Source organism: Terrapene carolina, unplaced genomic scaffold (assembly GCF_002925995.2).
Source record: "Terrapene carolina triunguis isolate 2854851 unplaced genomic scaffold, T_m_triunguis-2.0 Scaffold231, whole genome shotgun sequence".
Taxonomy (NCBI): Eukaryota; Metazoa; Chordata; order Testudines; family Emydidae; genus Terrapene; species Terrapene triunguis.
Window position 1 is genome coordinate 2,079,161 of NW_020664582.1, and position 14,093 is coordinate 2,093,253.

General features: G+C 51.1%; 1 protein-coding gene across 1 annotated transcript in view; it reads right to left on the bottom strand.

Moving 5' to 3' along the window:
- The window catches only part of SH2B2 (SH2B adaptor protein 2), a 47,751-nt gene that overhangs the window by 7,937 nt on the left and 25,721 nt on the right, over positions 1-14,093 (bottom strand). Inside the window, exons 5-8 of the mRNA XM_029912523.1 lie at positions 8,229-8,320; positions 5,359-5,453; positions 2,814-2,999; positions 1,838-2,031 (exon numbers count right to left, since the gene is read on the bottom strand). Of these exons, the coding sequence (XP_029768383.1) occupies positions 1,838-2,031; positions 2,814-2,999; positions 5,359-5,453; positions 8,229-8,320 (567 nt within the window). The remainder of the gene's footprint in view (positions 1-1,837; positions 2,032-2,813; positions 3,000-5,358; positions 5,454-8,228; positions 8,321-14,093) is intronic.

Here is a 14,093-nt window from a genome sequence, read left to right on the forward strand (position 1 = left end):
CTGGCACTGGGATAAGGCGCTGCCAGCATTGTTTCTTTTAAAGCCTTCCTGCCTTAGCAGAGCGCTGTCAAATCTGCAAGATGCATTTCAGTGGCTCAGCATTTCCACTCCCCCAGCTTCATGTTCGGAGCAGCCAGACAGAGCCCTAGATAGTGGCTGCATTTCTCTTGGGCGGGGGGGTGGGGTGGTGGTTAATGCTCACTTGGGAGCTGAGCCCGGAGACTAAACTGCAATTGCGTGGGCTATTGGCAAAGTGGGTGGTTTGGGGTCCCCTTGGGCATTTTACTCTCTATTCATTAGAGCTGGTCTGGCAGGGCCCCCTCTGGCAGCATCTTGAGCCAACAGGAAGCTTTCGCTTCCTCCTACACTCTAATCCTCCAGGGCTGCTCTCAGTCCCCTCCCCGCACCGAGCGGCTCATTCACTCTCCTCTAGCACTGCAGCCTTGCTTCCCACTGGCTCCCTGGGCTGCTCCAGGTGGCTAACATCCAGCTTCCTTTAGAGCCCCCGCAGGCTTCCTTTGCAAGGGGTTTGGTAGCCCCAGTGTCCTGGCTATATTCCAATTCTGGTAACCACCTGACAATCCCTTCCTCACTTTCAACTGGATCCAGGTCCCTCACATCGCTCTGGGGATGTCTTCACTGCAGCTAGAGGTAGACGTATGCACACTAGCTTTGATTAGGGTACCCGGGGCAGCGCAGGCGGCAGGAGGGGCTAGCCACCCTGAGTACCCGCCCATCCGAGACTTAGGCCCATACTCAGGCCATTAGCCTATCCTGCTACCCTGCAGCTATGTTGCTATTTTTAGCGTGCTAGCTCAAACAAAGGTAGCACACGTATATCGACACGATGTACCCTCCGTACTGACTCAGTATTTCTGTGCCCTGTTAAAAGGGGTCAGCGTTGCGCCCCAGAGATAGCTGCATTTCAGTGATGGTGAGCTAATCCCGGTTCATTACACAGGTCTCCATCTTGCCTTCACATACAAGGGTGTCACTTCCACTGAAATCAATGGGAGCTTTGCCTAGAGAATCTGGGGACAAAACTGATTGGTAGTGTTGTAGCCCCGTAGACTGCGCACTGGACTGGGACTCATGACACCTGGGTTCTATTTCTAACTCTGCCATTGGCCTGCTGGGGGACCTCAGGCAAGTCATGTCCCTCCCTGTGCCTCAGTTTCCCCATCTGTAAAAAGGGGCTAATGATACTGACGTCCTCTGTAAAGTGCTTTAAGATCTAACAATGAAGAGAGTGAGGTAGTAGTAGTTTGTGGAGTGCTTCCAGTTCTGGTAACCACCTGACCATCCGGACCTCTGGATAAAAGGCCACACAAACTTTAGCTTTCATTCCCCCTTATGCAGCACAGAACTAAAGAGACAGAGAACCACTTGGAGACAGCATTTCTCTTCCCTTCCTGCCCTAATTTGTTATACAGCATGGCCGTGTGTTTTAAACAGCTGCTACGGTCCTCTGCAGAGGTGGCCACATTTCAGCCACAGATAGAATGGATCCTTGTGCATCATTCTGGGATGAAAGGCACTTTCAAGGGTCAGAGGATTATTCGTGTTTGGGGATCTCGGCAATCCCAAAAAAGCCCAGTCAATAACGACACTTCCGAGCATCTTTTTAGAAGTCAGCAGAGCCATCCTGCTTCCGAGCCCCACTGTAATCAGACAGGTAGGCCAGCCAGGCCCCCTGTCCTGCTCCCTGCACGCTACATGTCGGAGTGACGCTGAGAGGTGGAAAGACAAACTAGGGATAGCATCAGAGAACAGTGGGTGAGTGCTACTAGTGATGCTGATTATTTCATTGGTTTTAGAACTGCACAATGGCACTTGCCTTTGCTTTCCCCTGGAAGTTAAAAGTCAGCACGTATTCGCCTGGTCGAGTTTCACTCTGCCGAATGACAAATAGACCGTGACTCCTGGTCCCACCGAAGAGTACCAGCTGGGCGGCTTTGATCCGTGACAGCGTCCCGTGGAACCAGGGGAAATCTGAGAGGTTGATCTCTGCTTCTGTCTCGCTTTCCTCCCCTGTACAGTTGGAAAGGGGTAAAAGAAAGGCCGTTTAGAGGGAAATGTTTGTCTTTCGAAAGGGACGGCAGCGACAGTGAATAGACTGCAGGGCTCTGGCAGAACACGTTCTGGCTATTCCAGCAGGACCAGGACGTCATGCTGGGAAGAGAACATCTGAGCAGGCTGGCTACTGGGTGATAGGGTGACCAGACAGCAAGTGTGAAAAATCAGGACAGGGGGTGGGGGGGGGGTAATAGGACCCTATATAAGAAAAAGACCCAAAAATTGGGACTGTCCCTATAAGATCGGGACATCTGGTCACCCTACTGGGTGCCCCACTCAATTCCACTGAAAGAGTGGCCGGGCAGGGCAGAAAGAGGATTTCTATATTAAACTAATGGGCTCTTCTGGCTGGGAGCAGCAGGGCAAGGTTAGAACTGAGTGCACTCATCCCTCCCTGCCTGCCTGTACAACCTCCCCATCACCACCTCCGCACCAGCATTATTCCTGGGTCCACACCTTCCCCCTTTTTGCCACGAGGCACACCCACCCTATGTATGGGCACCTCATGTACACACCTGTCCCCATGAACACCCCTTTCTTTAATTCGCCACCTCCACCCTTCCCCCTCACACCCTTCGCTCTAATCAGAAAGCAGCAGTTCTGCTCAGGGCTTGCTCAAGAGACCCACGTTGCATTGCAATGGGATTTTTCCCTTTTCTTCTATTAATTGTGTCACATGCAGCAAATCAGCTGGAAGGTGGCTACCTTCCCCTTACCCCCCAGAGCCTTGCAGGTACCTGCTAAATGACTGCTGGTGGCTGGCGACTCCAGGGTCTGCAGGAAGTTTTCCAGTGGTATGTGGGCCAGATGTTCCCCCGAGGAGTCCCTGGCCCTGCCATGCGGGGCTGAGATGACGGTGGCAGCGGTTGGGGTGGTGGGGTGGGTGGCGAGCACAGAACATCTGTCTGGAGTCCTCTGCACACCTGAAAGGAATGCAGGCTTTAATGGCTTAAAGCTCAGAGTTTCTCTGCAAATCAACCCACAGGCACCTGTCTCGGACCCACCAGATCGGTGCTACGCCCTCAACTTTGGAGCAGTTTCTTGGAGGACCCCTTCAGTGGGCCAGACCCCCAAGGGGTCTCACTCCTCCTTCAGGGCAGGCCACGCAGCCTCCCGAGACTGAGCCTCGGGGGTGCCAACACTCCTGCTTCACACCGCGAGCTCTGCTCAGCGAGTCCAACTGAGATCGACACCTGGTAGAGACTTGTCCACCCACCAGGGATTAATGCACCTCACCACGTATTGACAGGGACACTCAGGCAGTGTTGTCAAAACAGGTGGGTTTATTAGTCACCCACAACAGAGGAAGTCCCTAGGGTAGCGTAGAGGAATGAGGGTTAAAGCATAGCCTGGTCTGGCTAGCCCAGAGCCCCAGCCAAGCTGAAGTGAAACTTCATTTTCCAGCTCTGTCTCGCTCTGTCTGCCTTCCTTAGCCTGTTCCCAGGTGAGTGAGCTCCCAGCTTCCTCCAGAAGCCAACACGTCATCCCCCCACCTCACACCTTCCAGCCCTTTGTTCTCAGGCCGGGGTCTTTGTTCAGCCTCCCTCTGAGAGGTGGGGGAACTCCATCTCCCTTTGGGTCACTGCTTACTGGGGTCAAGGTCTGGTTGACTGGGTTTTCCGTTGATACAGGTTTGAATTTTCTATTGCTACAGTGTCAGCCTTGGCCAGTCCTTTTTAGAGACACATTCAGGCTCAGGCAGCTAGGCAAAACACCGGTCTCTTAGCCTGCCCCCAGAGACAACTTAGTCCTCCCTCCCCCCTCCACTGGGTAGCCATGCAAAATATAAGGGAAACTGAGGCAAACAGAGGATTCATAAAAATATTGTCAGCACCACATTCAGTAATAACGGACTTGGTATATTGTCCTCTATGTGGTCTGCTCCTACTAGAGAGAGAAAGGTAGACAATTGGCTGGTTTAGTTTTAGGGTTAGTTCGTGCCAAACTGGTCATCCTAGAGACTGCAGTCTTCCATTTACCCAGAGAATGGGTCCAGACAAGCAGAGCCACTTTAACCCTTCCCTACATCACCCTGCCAACATGCTGCAACCCTGCCCCGAAAGGACAACCTCTAGAAGTCAGAGAGGGTTGTTCAGTCTCAGACAGGCCATTCATTGTGCGGCTGTGTAGACGTCCGGCCTCACCCCTGCAGCGCCTCCTGCTGGTCGTCCAGGGAATTAGCTCACCAGCCTCTCGAGCGCCCTCTGCAGGCCGGTGGTCCGCCTTGTCCTCTACTGGCGCCCGTGTCCCTCCCAGGACCCGGTGCCCCTATTACTGGGATGCTGCCCCCAGGCAGTACCCCACAGATCTGGGTCTCCCCTCCCTGGGGAACCCCCACCCACTATCCCCACCTTGCCTCAGCACTAGGCCACTGCCAGTCACCAACTAGCCCCCACTCCCTGGGGCAGACTGCAGTATAGGCCACTCATCACTACCAAGGGGGGTTTGGACCTGCTGCCTTGGCCTAGCCCTGGGCTGCCCTCTGCAACCCCCAGTTCCCCTTGGCCTAACACTAGGCCACAGCCTGGGGCTTTCCAGGCTGGAGCTCCCCAGCCTTTCCCCAGCCCTGCTCCACTCAGGTACTCTTTGTCTAGCTCCCTGCAGCCAGGCCCATCTCTCTCTGAAGACGGAGAGAGACACTCCTGGCTCCCAGCCTCTTATATAGGGCCAGCAGAGGCCTGATTGGGGCGTGGCCCCAGCTGCAGCCACTTCCCCCAATCAGCCCAGTAGCTGCTTGCTCCCTGGGCTCTCTCAGGCCCTTCCAGGCAGGAGCAGGTGTCCACCCTGCTACAGGCTGCTCTGCTGTGACTAGCGACAATGGTGCCATGATGTCTCAGTAGGAGCCGGACAGAGACCCCAACTCGTCTCACACTCAGTAGAGCACAGAGAGCAATGAGGTTTTGGTCGACAGAAACGGGGCAGATTCGAAACAGAAGCCCGAGTCTCCATGTGCTGGTCTCAGTCCCCTGGGCCATCCATTTCTTTAGGAATACGTTGCTGGGGTCAGGCTAGGATCAGCTGCTGGCTACAGGGCACATGAAAGCAGGGTATTTTAATAGAGTCCAAAGGGCCAGATACTTGGCCTGCATCCCTGGCCTGTCGGATCAGGGTGGCTGCACCATGAACGAGAACAGATCCCGAAGGAGAGCGGCGTCGCTCCCACATGTTATCATCTTTTCTTTTGCTGTCAGCTGCGTTCTCGCCTTGAAACCCAACCCAACACCACAAGATGCCCAACATCGGAACCCAACATTTCTGGTGATTTTCTCCGGGTGTCCTTACCATCGGCCAGAAATTCACAGCTGCAGGAGGGTACCCTGCCTGGCAAGCAGGCTCCCTGCGCACAGGAGGAAAGTTCAATATCGTCTCCGCTGTCCCTGCGAGGAAAAAGCAGAGCAGATGGTCACATGCAGGCTGTCACTCTCTGCAGGCACACGCCTCACTGGGGACGGGGTGGGCGGGGAAGAATTTCCACTCTCAGGTAGGAACCATGGTTCATTTGACTGATGTTATAATTCTGGGTAAATTCTAGCTCCGTGCACTCAGTTGGGTGCTCTGGATCACATTTCTAGCGTCTGTGCCATGAAACAACGGGCCCCAGCTCGGCCAGACGGCTGCTGTGCCTGGCTTGCCAGTCCCTGGGATGCAGGCCAAGCTCCCATGCTGGCCAGTAATGGCGGTGACTCGGAGGCCATTTGGGTTGGAAGCGGAGTTCAAAGAGAGCATCTGGGACCGAACGGATGGGGACAGGTAGGGAAAGCAGAGCAGGTGGGAGAGATGAAGGCAGGACAACCCCAGAGGTGGAGGACACCCATCTGGAGATGGTGGAGCCGATGTTTAACATGGCGGGGTGGAGTGGGAGCAAGATAGGCCTGGTGGACCTGGAGACAAGGTCTCTTGGGGTGACGGCAACAGCCAGTCCAACAGCGGGAACGTCTGACCAAATGACCCTCTATGGGAACAATGCGTGTGCACATCCCTGACCATTGGCTGACTCCCTGTCAGTCACAGCTGTGCCCGCCCCTTTAGCCTGATACCATTGTCATGCAAAAAGCCACGCTCTCTTGAAATCCTATTTTTAGCCCGGACGCTCCCGATTGCCCCATTGTGGTGAGATGCGCACATCAGTCTCCGTTACTCTCAGAGCAACAGCCTCTAGCTGAACCAGGAGGACGCGTGCTAGCAGGCAGCTCAGGAAGCGGTTTGTATTAGCGGTAACTGTTTGGGAGGGAGCTGCTGAATTATTTAGTAACCAGTGAATGAATCAGCAATCGGAGTCACTCAACTGCAGCCCTTAAAAAAAAAAAACCTCTGCAGAAAATGTGGTGACAGGGCATTGACGAGGTTTCCGATTCATACCCTTGGCAAAAGGATCAAGCACAGCACACGCAAGATGAATGAAAATTCACTCTTGGTGCTCACCGGGCGTGCCCGTGTGTTAAACATCCCAGAGCGCTCTACAAACACGGGCCCTGATGCTGCAAATACTTATGCCCGTGCTTAGCTTCGAGCCCACAAAGGGTCCCTTGCATGGCTGCAGGGCTGCTCACGTGCTGGAAGTTAAGCACATGCATGCCCATTTGCTGGATCAGGGCCCTTACTCCTGTGAGGGAGGCAAAGTATTTGCCCTCCATATTGCAAATGGGGAGAGAGCTGCGCAGAGATGTCAGAGTCACAGAGCATGGCAGTGGCAGAGCCAGGAGTCCTGGCTCCCATCCACTGCCTTAGCCCCTGGATAACACTCTTTACAAGCTTCAGGGCAGTGACCAAAGTGGTCCTCTAGACTCCAGAAAGCCCTTTGACACCTAAACCCTTGACCCTTCTGTGGGCTGGGCGCTCTCAGCTGAGGGCTCCCAGATGCTCTCGCTAGCGGAGCAGAACATGTATAATGTGCTCCCAAGACAGGGATTCAATAAAAACCAACAGACCCCCCCCCCCCCTCCCAGTTCCTCCCTTCACATCTGAGCCACCAGGGAATTCCCCCTCCCTCGTGAACAGCTTAGTATTTCAGACGTGTTTGGAATTAGGATGGAGCCTTATGCTGCAGTAAGGCAGCTAAAGCCAAAGCAAATAAGTCTGTTTGCTACTGTGAGATGTTTGTTAAGGTATTTTAACCTTTTCCATGATGTCTTGAGGAGTCAAACCCTCTCCCCCTCCCCAAACTCTCAGTGAGACTAAGCCCATCTTCAACAGCATCTTGCAACCTAACAGCTACCATACCAAGCTGGTAGTAGGCTGCACACACAGGAATCACTGCCTGTCAGCGAAACCCGCAGCAGCTGTCTAAACCGTAGCACTCCACAACAGCGTGGGAGAGGATGTGACGACAAACGCTGTATCCAGTTGCAACTGCAGGCAGAACCAGACTCTAACCCACTGGTTAGTGTGTGCAAGACATCCGGGATTCCAGTCACAAGTAAGCCCCCACTTATAGGATGTCCACTATATTAGCTGACACACCGGGGATTTAAACTAGGAACTCCAGCGCTACAAACATGAGCTGGTTTAGCTAGAGAGACGCGTCTCTATAGCTGCTGGCTGTAACAGGCTCAGAGCCCCTGCGGCTCAGGCACAGAGTAGGACCCCAACACACACTCAGCAGTGGGTCACGCAAGCACTGGGAGCGTGAGGGGCCTTGTTCCGTCACAGAGATGACTGCTGGTTAGTAGCAGTGTTTCTCTTCCAGTCAGCGGTATCCGAAAGCTGTTCCCAGTCTGCCGGGGCAGTAGATTGGTGGGTCACTCAATGACTAAAGCTAGCCAACCTTTTATGAACAAATTTTGTTGTTGAAAAAAATGGGCTTTAAAAAAAAAAAAATAAAGCATTTTGGGGGGAAAAAAAATCGTTGACTTTTTTCATTTTTCTTTCTCTCGATCTGAGCACCTCACCATTCTTTGTAATGGATTTATCCTCACAACACGCCTGTGAGGTGAAGCAGTGTTGTTATCCCCACGTTACAAATGGGGGAACTGAGGTACCAAGAGACTAAAGGACTTTCCTTGGGGTCACACAGAATATTTGTGGCAGAGCAGGGACTGACTCTAGATCTCTCGGGCCCAGGCAGTGCTCTAACCACTGGATAATCCTTCCTCTTCTGAGATGGAGAAGTGCTTTTTGAAACAGGGAGGGCAGCTTCCTCATGTGAGCCTTACCCAGGGTCTATGCAGTCCTGGATATCCGCCACCCAGGAGTGTTTCTGGAGGGAGTCAATGGTTTCCAGGATATACTCAGCACCATTCTCCACCTAGATGGGGAGACAAGGGGGGGGGGGAAAGACGCAGTCAATTTACAATTCCTTTACCTGTTTGAAATAGACTCTTCCTCACTTTGTCACCCACGCCAGAGACGTGAAAGGAGAGGAAAAATAAACTGCATAGCGCGATCAGACTGGACCGTGGAGTTAAGTAAATGCTCGTATCACGCCTTCACCCACCACTGTAATGCAGCCACCTCTCTGGCGCATGGGCAGCTGTTAAATACTTCACAGCACATCAGTTCAAAATGGGAAGTGAAGGAGCATATCCTGTCCAATAGAAATTATGATGTGGGATGGAAGGGGAAATTTTCAGGCGTTTGACTGTAACTACCTAAATTGGAATTAGACAGAAGTCTGGGGCTAACATCCCTATTTCTGTGAAATGTGCCATGGGATTTCTAATGGACATGACTTCAGTGTAAAGGCGCTTCTGAAAAAGACAGCCTAAGCCCAACACCATAATACCCCCTAACTCCATGCTGGAACATTAGCTCAACACTGACTCAGAGGAAAGAGCTGACTTACTGATCAACCAGCCTCACTTCCTGTAGTACCCCAGGCTTTCTTTGAAGGTCTCCCTTCCACATACTAACCAGGCCCAACTCTGTTTGGTTCACCACATCAGATACCACAGCCAGAGGCAGTATGGCCAACCCCAAGTGTTCAAAAATCACAAGTCAGCTCTCCATCCTCCCAAGAAAAAAATGCAAGATTATCTTAAAAATAATGAGATTTTAAAAAATATGTAATATATTTTAATGTCTTGTTATTTGCTTCTGGTTCCCAAGTTTTTGTCTGCAACCATGTGGGCTAAAAACATACGTGAAAAAATAGCAAGCTGACAGTCTCGTATAATCACATGACTCCAGGAGCTGGGGTTTTAAGTAAAAATACCAACAACCCAAAGATGTGACATAGCTGCAGAAGCTAGGGCTGGAAGGGGCATCATAAGTCACCAAGTAGAAACTCCTGCATCTCTGGCAGACTTTGCCCCATTCCACCCCTCCAAGTGTGTTATATGATCTGCTAACTGGACGAAGGCAGGCCTGGCTCAGTCAGGGCATCACATAGCTGGCCAGGATGACCTTCTATCAAATGAGCCTAATCACATAGAGCTGCATCATTGCACCCAAAATAAACAAGCTGTAGGAGGAGCTGCCAAAGCTCTGCTCAGGATCCCCAGTCAGAGCCGGACAGCAGCGGGGGGCATGAATCTGTCCTCCTGCCAAGAACCAAACAAGCAAGCGCTGTGAATTAGCAATGCCACCCCCAGCAGATATGCCCAGGGTGAGCAGGTGATTACTCCATTCCTGTGATTTACCTCACAGTAAGTAGAACAGGAGTACTTGTGGCACCTCTTCGGAAGTGGGTTGTAGCCCACGAAAGCTTATGCTCTAATAAATTTGTTAGTCTCTAAGGTGCCACAAGTACTCCTGTTCTTTTTGTGGATACAGACTAACACGGCTGCTACTCTGAAACCTCACAGTAAGTGAAACTGACACCTACACTTTATAAGAAATAACACAAAATATGCCTGGAAGATTTGGGGATTCTTAAATAGTTTGAACAAAAGGAAAGGAAAGGAAACAAAACACAGTGTTTAGATATCTTGCAAGGCCCTATTTTTCTTCACAGTGAAAGGAAATGTAAGCATACAAAAGGGAGCACTCAGTTAAAGGGTGTATAAATACATTTTGGCTGAAAGGAGAGACAAAGTGCAGGGCCAATTTACAAGGGAGGTCCTCTGAAGTAGAAAGGAAGGTTTTCCATTCACAAATATGTGCATTTCCTCTTCACTCCATCATAAGCCCACCGCGGCATACAGCTGACACAATTACTCCATACATCAAGCACGTGGGAAGCTGAGAGCGGAAGCCTGTTGCTTTGACTCAAAAACTACAGACCTCCTCCACCTGAGGAGAGCTCCAATAGCCAGCAGAGGTAATAGGTCCCTTATCCTTGCTGGGCATCCAGCCCCTACATCAGTCACTTCCCCACTTCTTCAGGGGGGCTGGAACAATTTGTGGAGTGGGGGTGCTGAGAGCCATTGAACCAAACTGTAAACCCTGCATATAATGGAAACCCCTTCAAGCCATGGGGTGCGGCAGCACCCCCGGCACCCGTAGTTCTGGCATCTATGCACCTCTTCCCAAAAGACATCTTTGCAGTGCATCATCTGGGTCCAGCTGAATACACCACACGCTTTCCCCACACTCGCTAATTCTTTAGGCAGAAGAGGTTTGTGGGAAGATCGCAGTGTGTAAAGGGGGAGAAGGTTCTGGCTCTGGGACTTTCTAGGGAGTTATGTAGTGGTCAGTGCCACGCCCATTCCTGAAAAGTCAGCAGAGCTTTTAAACACTTCCCTTCCCTGAGGAGACAGAGAGCAGGATCTCAACAAGCAGTTATGGGCTTTGAAACTAACAGACCAAATAAACCCCTAGGGGAAACTGGGACTGAACCAAAGGGGAGAGCCGTTATTGTTAGGGAATTATTGGGAAAATGTAGGAGAGGAAAGAAGGCGCATTAATCCAGCTGCTATCCCAGGACATGATTCCACCTCACCCTCACCTGCCTTGCTCACTCTGGAAAGAGAAAGTGTGAGGAACACCCCCTCTCTCCTCCCGTAGCAGAACACCAAATACGAAGTTTTGTGCCTCACAAAGTCCCTTTGTCCTCATTGAAAAGGAGTGCGGGTGAAGTTTGCATAAGTTCGACTAGTCGAGGAACCGCCATCCAAGGGAAAGAACCATTTCCATGGCAACCTCTGTGTGCCATGGGGCATCTAATCAATTCAAAGCGCTTTCCTAAAGGCCTGGTAGGCAGCGGGAAGTGAAGTGCCAGGCTTTTAATCAAACTATGGTAAAGGCAAAGCGAGACCCTACTACAGGCAGTTTTCCCCTTGACGTTTATGATTGTGAGAGCTTTAAACAGGCTCATCCACACAGGCAAACTGGCCTCTGAACTCTTCCTTTGAAAATATGCTTTAGGCAAACAATGCGGAAGAGGAGTGATTTAAGCAGCAATGGGATGGGGACGGGGTGTTCTTGGCTTTCGTAATGGAAGTGATGAGCACATCAGGTGTCTAATAAACTCAGATGCAAGCACAAGGGCTAGTGGAAGTCAGAGGAGGCCGGCACTGGACCATAAGTGAATGTTCCTTTCTCCAGCGAGGCTGTTCAAATATCACGTTAGCCCAGTATGATTTGCTGCAAGGAAGGCAAGATCTAGAGTAAAATTCTGCATGCAAACAGTATTTTCATCAGTATTCTACATTAAGTGTATATAATGGAAATCACTTCAAGCCGGCACCCCTAGTTCGGCACCTCTGCACCTCTTCCCAAAAGACATCTTTGCACATGTGCATCATCTGGGTCCAGCTGAATTCCCCACACGCTTTCCCCACACTCGCCAAGAGGCTTGTGGGAAGACAGCAGAATGTAAAGTGGGGGAAGGTTCTGGCTCTTGGACTTTCCAGGGAGTCATTTAGTGGTCAGCGGCATGCCAATATTTTCATCAGTATTCTACATTAAGTGCAAAACTCAACTCAGTCTTCAAACTATGGAGCTGCAACTGGCACTTCCCTAATAAATGAAACGCAACAGCGAAGAGGTCACCAAGCTGGTCCTGATGTCAGACAAGGAGCCAGGATTGGGGCCCGCTTTGCTCATGTGCTTGGACTCTCTCCTAATACCCCAGTTTCTGTAGCTCTGATGGAAGTGAATTTAAGACAGCAGCCAGGAAATACGGGTTGGGTGGACATTGATTCAGAGAGGAGCACCCCCTACTGCGTCACCCTCAGTGCTTGTTGCAGCACAGTGCCTCCTGGCATCCCACTGCGAGATTAGGTTGGGTTCTGGCTCAGTCAGTGCCAACAGTAATAAGACATTGCATTGCTCTAGCTTCTCAGGCCCCTGATCCCCAATTGCTTTGCCAGGAGAGGGAGCATCAGTGTCCTCCTTTTAAACGACAAAGGCACAAGGAAAGGAAACAACTTGTCTCAGGTTATACCATACACCCAGGGCAGAGAAGGGAGCAGAACACTGTCTCCAGCCTCAACCCACGACTAGACCAAAGCTGCACCAGCTTGTGGGTTTGAACTGGGACCAAAAACAAAGGGACCAAGATATCCTGAGAGCGCCTGATCTTGTAACCGTCCTCTTCCAATTCTGGGGACATGTGTCGTTTGGAGAGTTCAGACAGGCAGCTGGATCTCTGGATGCTCACAAACAGGTAGTGCTTGCCCAGGCCTGGAACGGATGCTGGTGCACTGAAAACATAAGGCGATTTTCACTCACGTCTGCATGCTAACCTCCTGGCTGTAGCCGTAAGCGTTTCTGATCAGGCTCAATGGGGAGCGATAGTCCATTAACACAAACATCCCATAGAGAGCAGCTGATGTGAAGTGGCAGCCGCATTAGTCAGAACGAAGCACTCTCTTTTGAAAAAAAAATATGTAATTTTAACTCAGCATTCATTGCGTGCTTTCGCGCGGCAGCCCAGGACGAGCGAGTTCATGCACTGAGCCAGATTCTAGGAGCTCTGTGTTTTGGGGGCGGGGGGGGGAACCTGGATGGCAGGGAATGAAACTCAGCAGCAAAAAGGCAGAGCTCAGCTCCAGCGGCGGGAGCCGCCTCCCAGCTCAGCAGGCAGCACAGACATTTCCACCCCTTCTGCTTAGACCCAGTGGGATGAAATCCCCATTTGTAGGGAGAGTTTGTTAGCAGCAGCTGCCACCAGCATGCTCTACAGGATAGCAAGCTAATTAATTGTATTTTATGGGAAACTCTTCTCTGGAGTCTCTAGAGCAAGCGAGCGAGCGACAGACTTTTACTATCTGCTCTCCCGTCTGCTATGTGTGATTCCTCATCCCTAGGGGCTGTGCAGCTTCCAATGCCAGGGAGGCTCCCACAGATCAAACAGCATCTGCCAGCCCCTTATTGATAAAACCATCACTACACTCTAGTGGCCTAGAACAGCCGCATTTACATACCAGGGAGCAGCTCCCTAACAGAGGAAGCATGACTGTCTCTGAGTGTGGACGAATCCCCCTTTGCCAGCCAAACAGGGCTGTCTACCTAACAAATCCTTTTTTATAAAGGGGAGAGCCTCTTCTGTAATCTCTCTATATGGAGAGGTGCCCAGAAGGCAACCAAAGACCAAATGCAGCCCCTAAGAGGGAGAGGACAAAGCAGATAGTCTTTTAGTGTTCTATTTGTCTAGAGGCCCCATTGTTCCAGGCACCATCCGACACATGGGGAGAGACAGTTCCCCTGAAGAGATTACAAACAAGACAGACAAAAGGTGGGAGGGGAAACAAATCAGAGGAGAATTAACTTGCCCAAGGTCACAGTGCCAGAGCCAGGAGTAAAATTCAGGGCTCCCAAGTCTCCATCTGCAGAGTTTTACTGCTGATTAAGACAGGGAGCAAGGAATTGCTGTTCGCCTATAGGAAGCTAAAAGAATGGAAAACCCTACATGATCATCCAAGTGCACCTATCAGCTAGCACGGGGAGAGAAATATAGGAGCCGATACAAGGGGAGCACTTAGTTAATTGTTGGGGAATTGTAAAGTGTAGTCCAACACAGAAAAGTAACTGTGCAAAAATGGCACCAAGACAGATCGGTTGCGTATTTAGTCTCCAATCTTCAGGCTTCACTGTAAAATATTAATTATCTTAGCTCTGCAAAATCATCACAGCTCAGAGTAAGCAGGATTCTATTCCGGTTCATAGAATCATAGAATATCAGGGTTGGAAGGGAC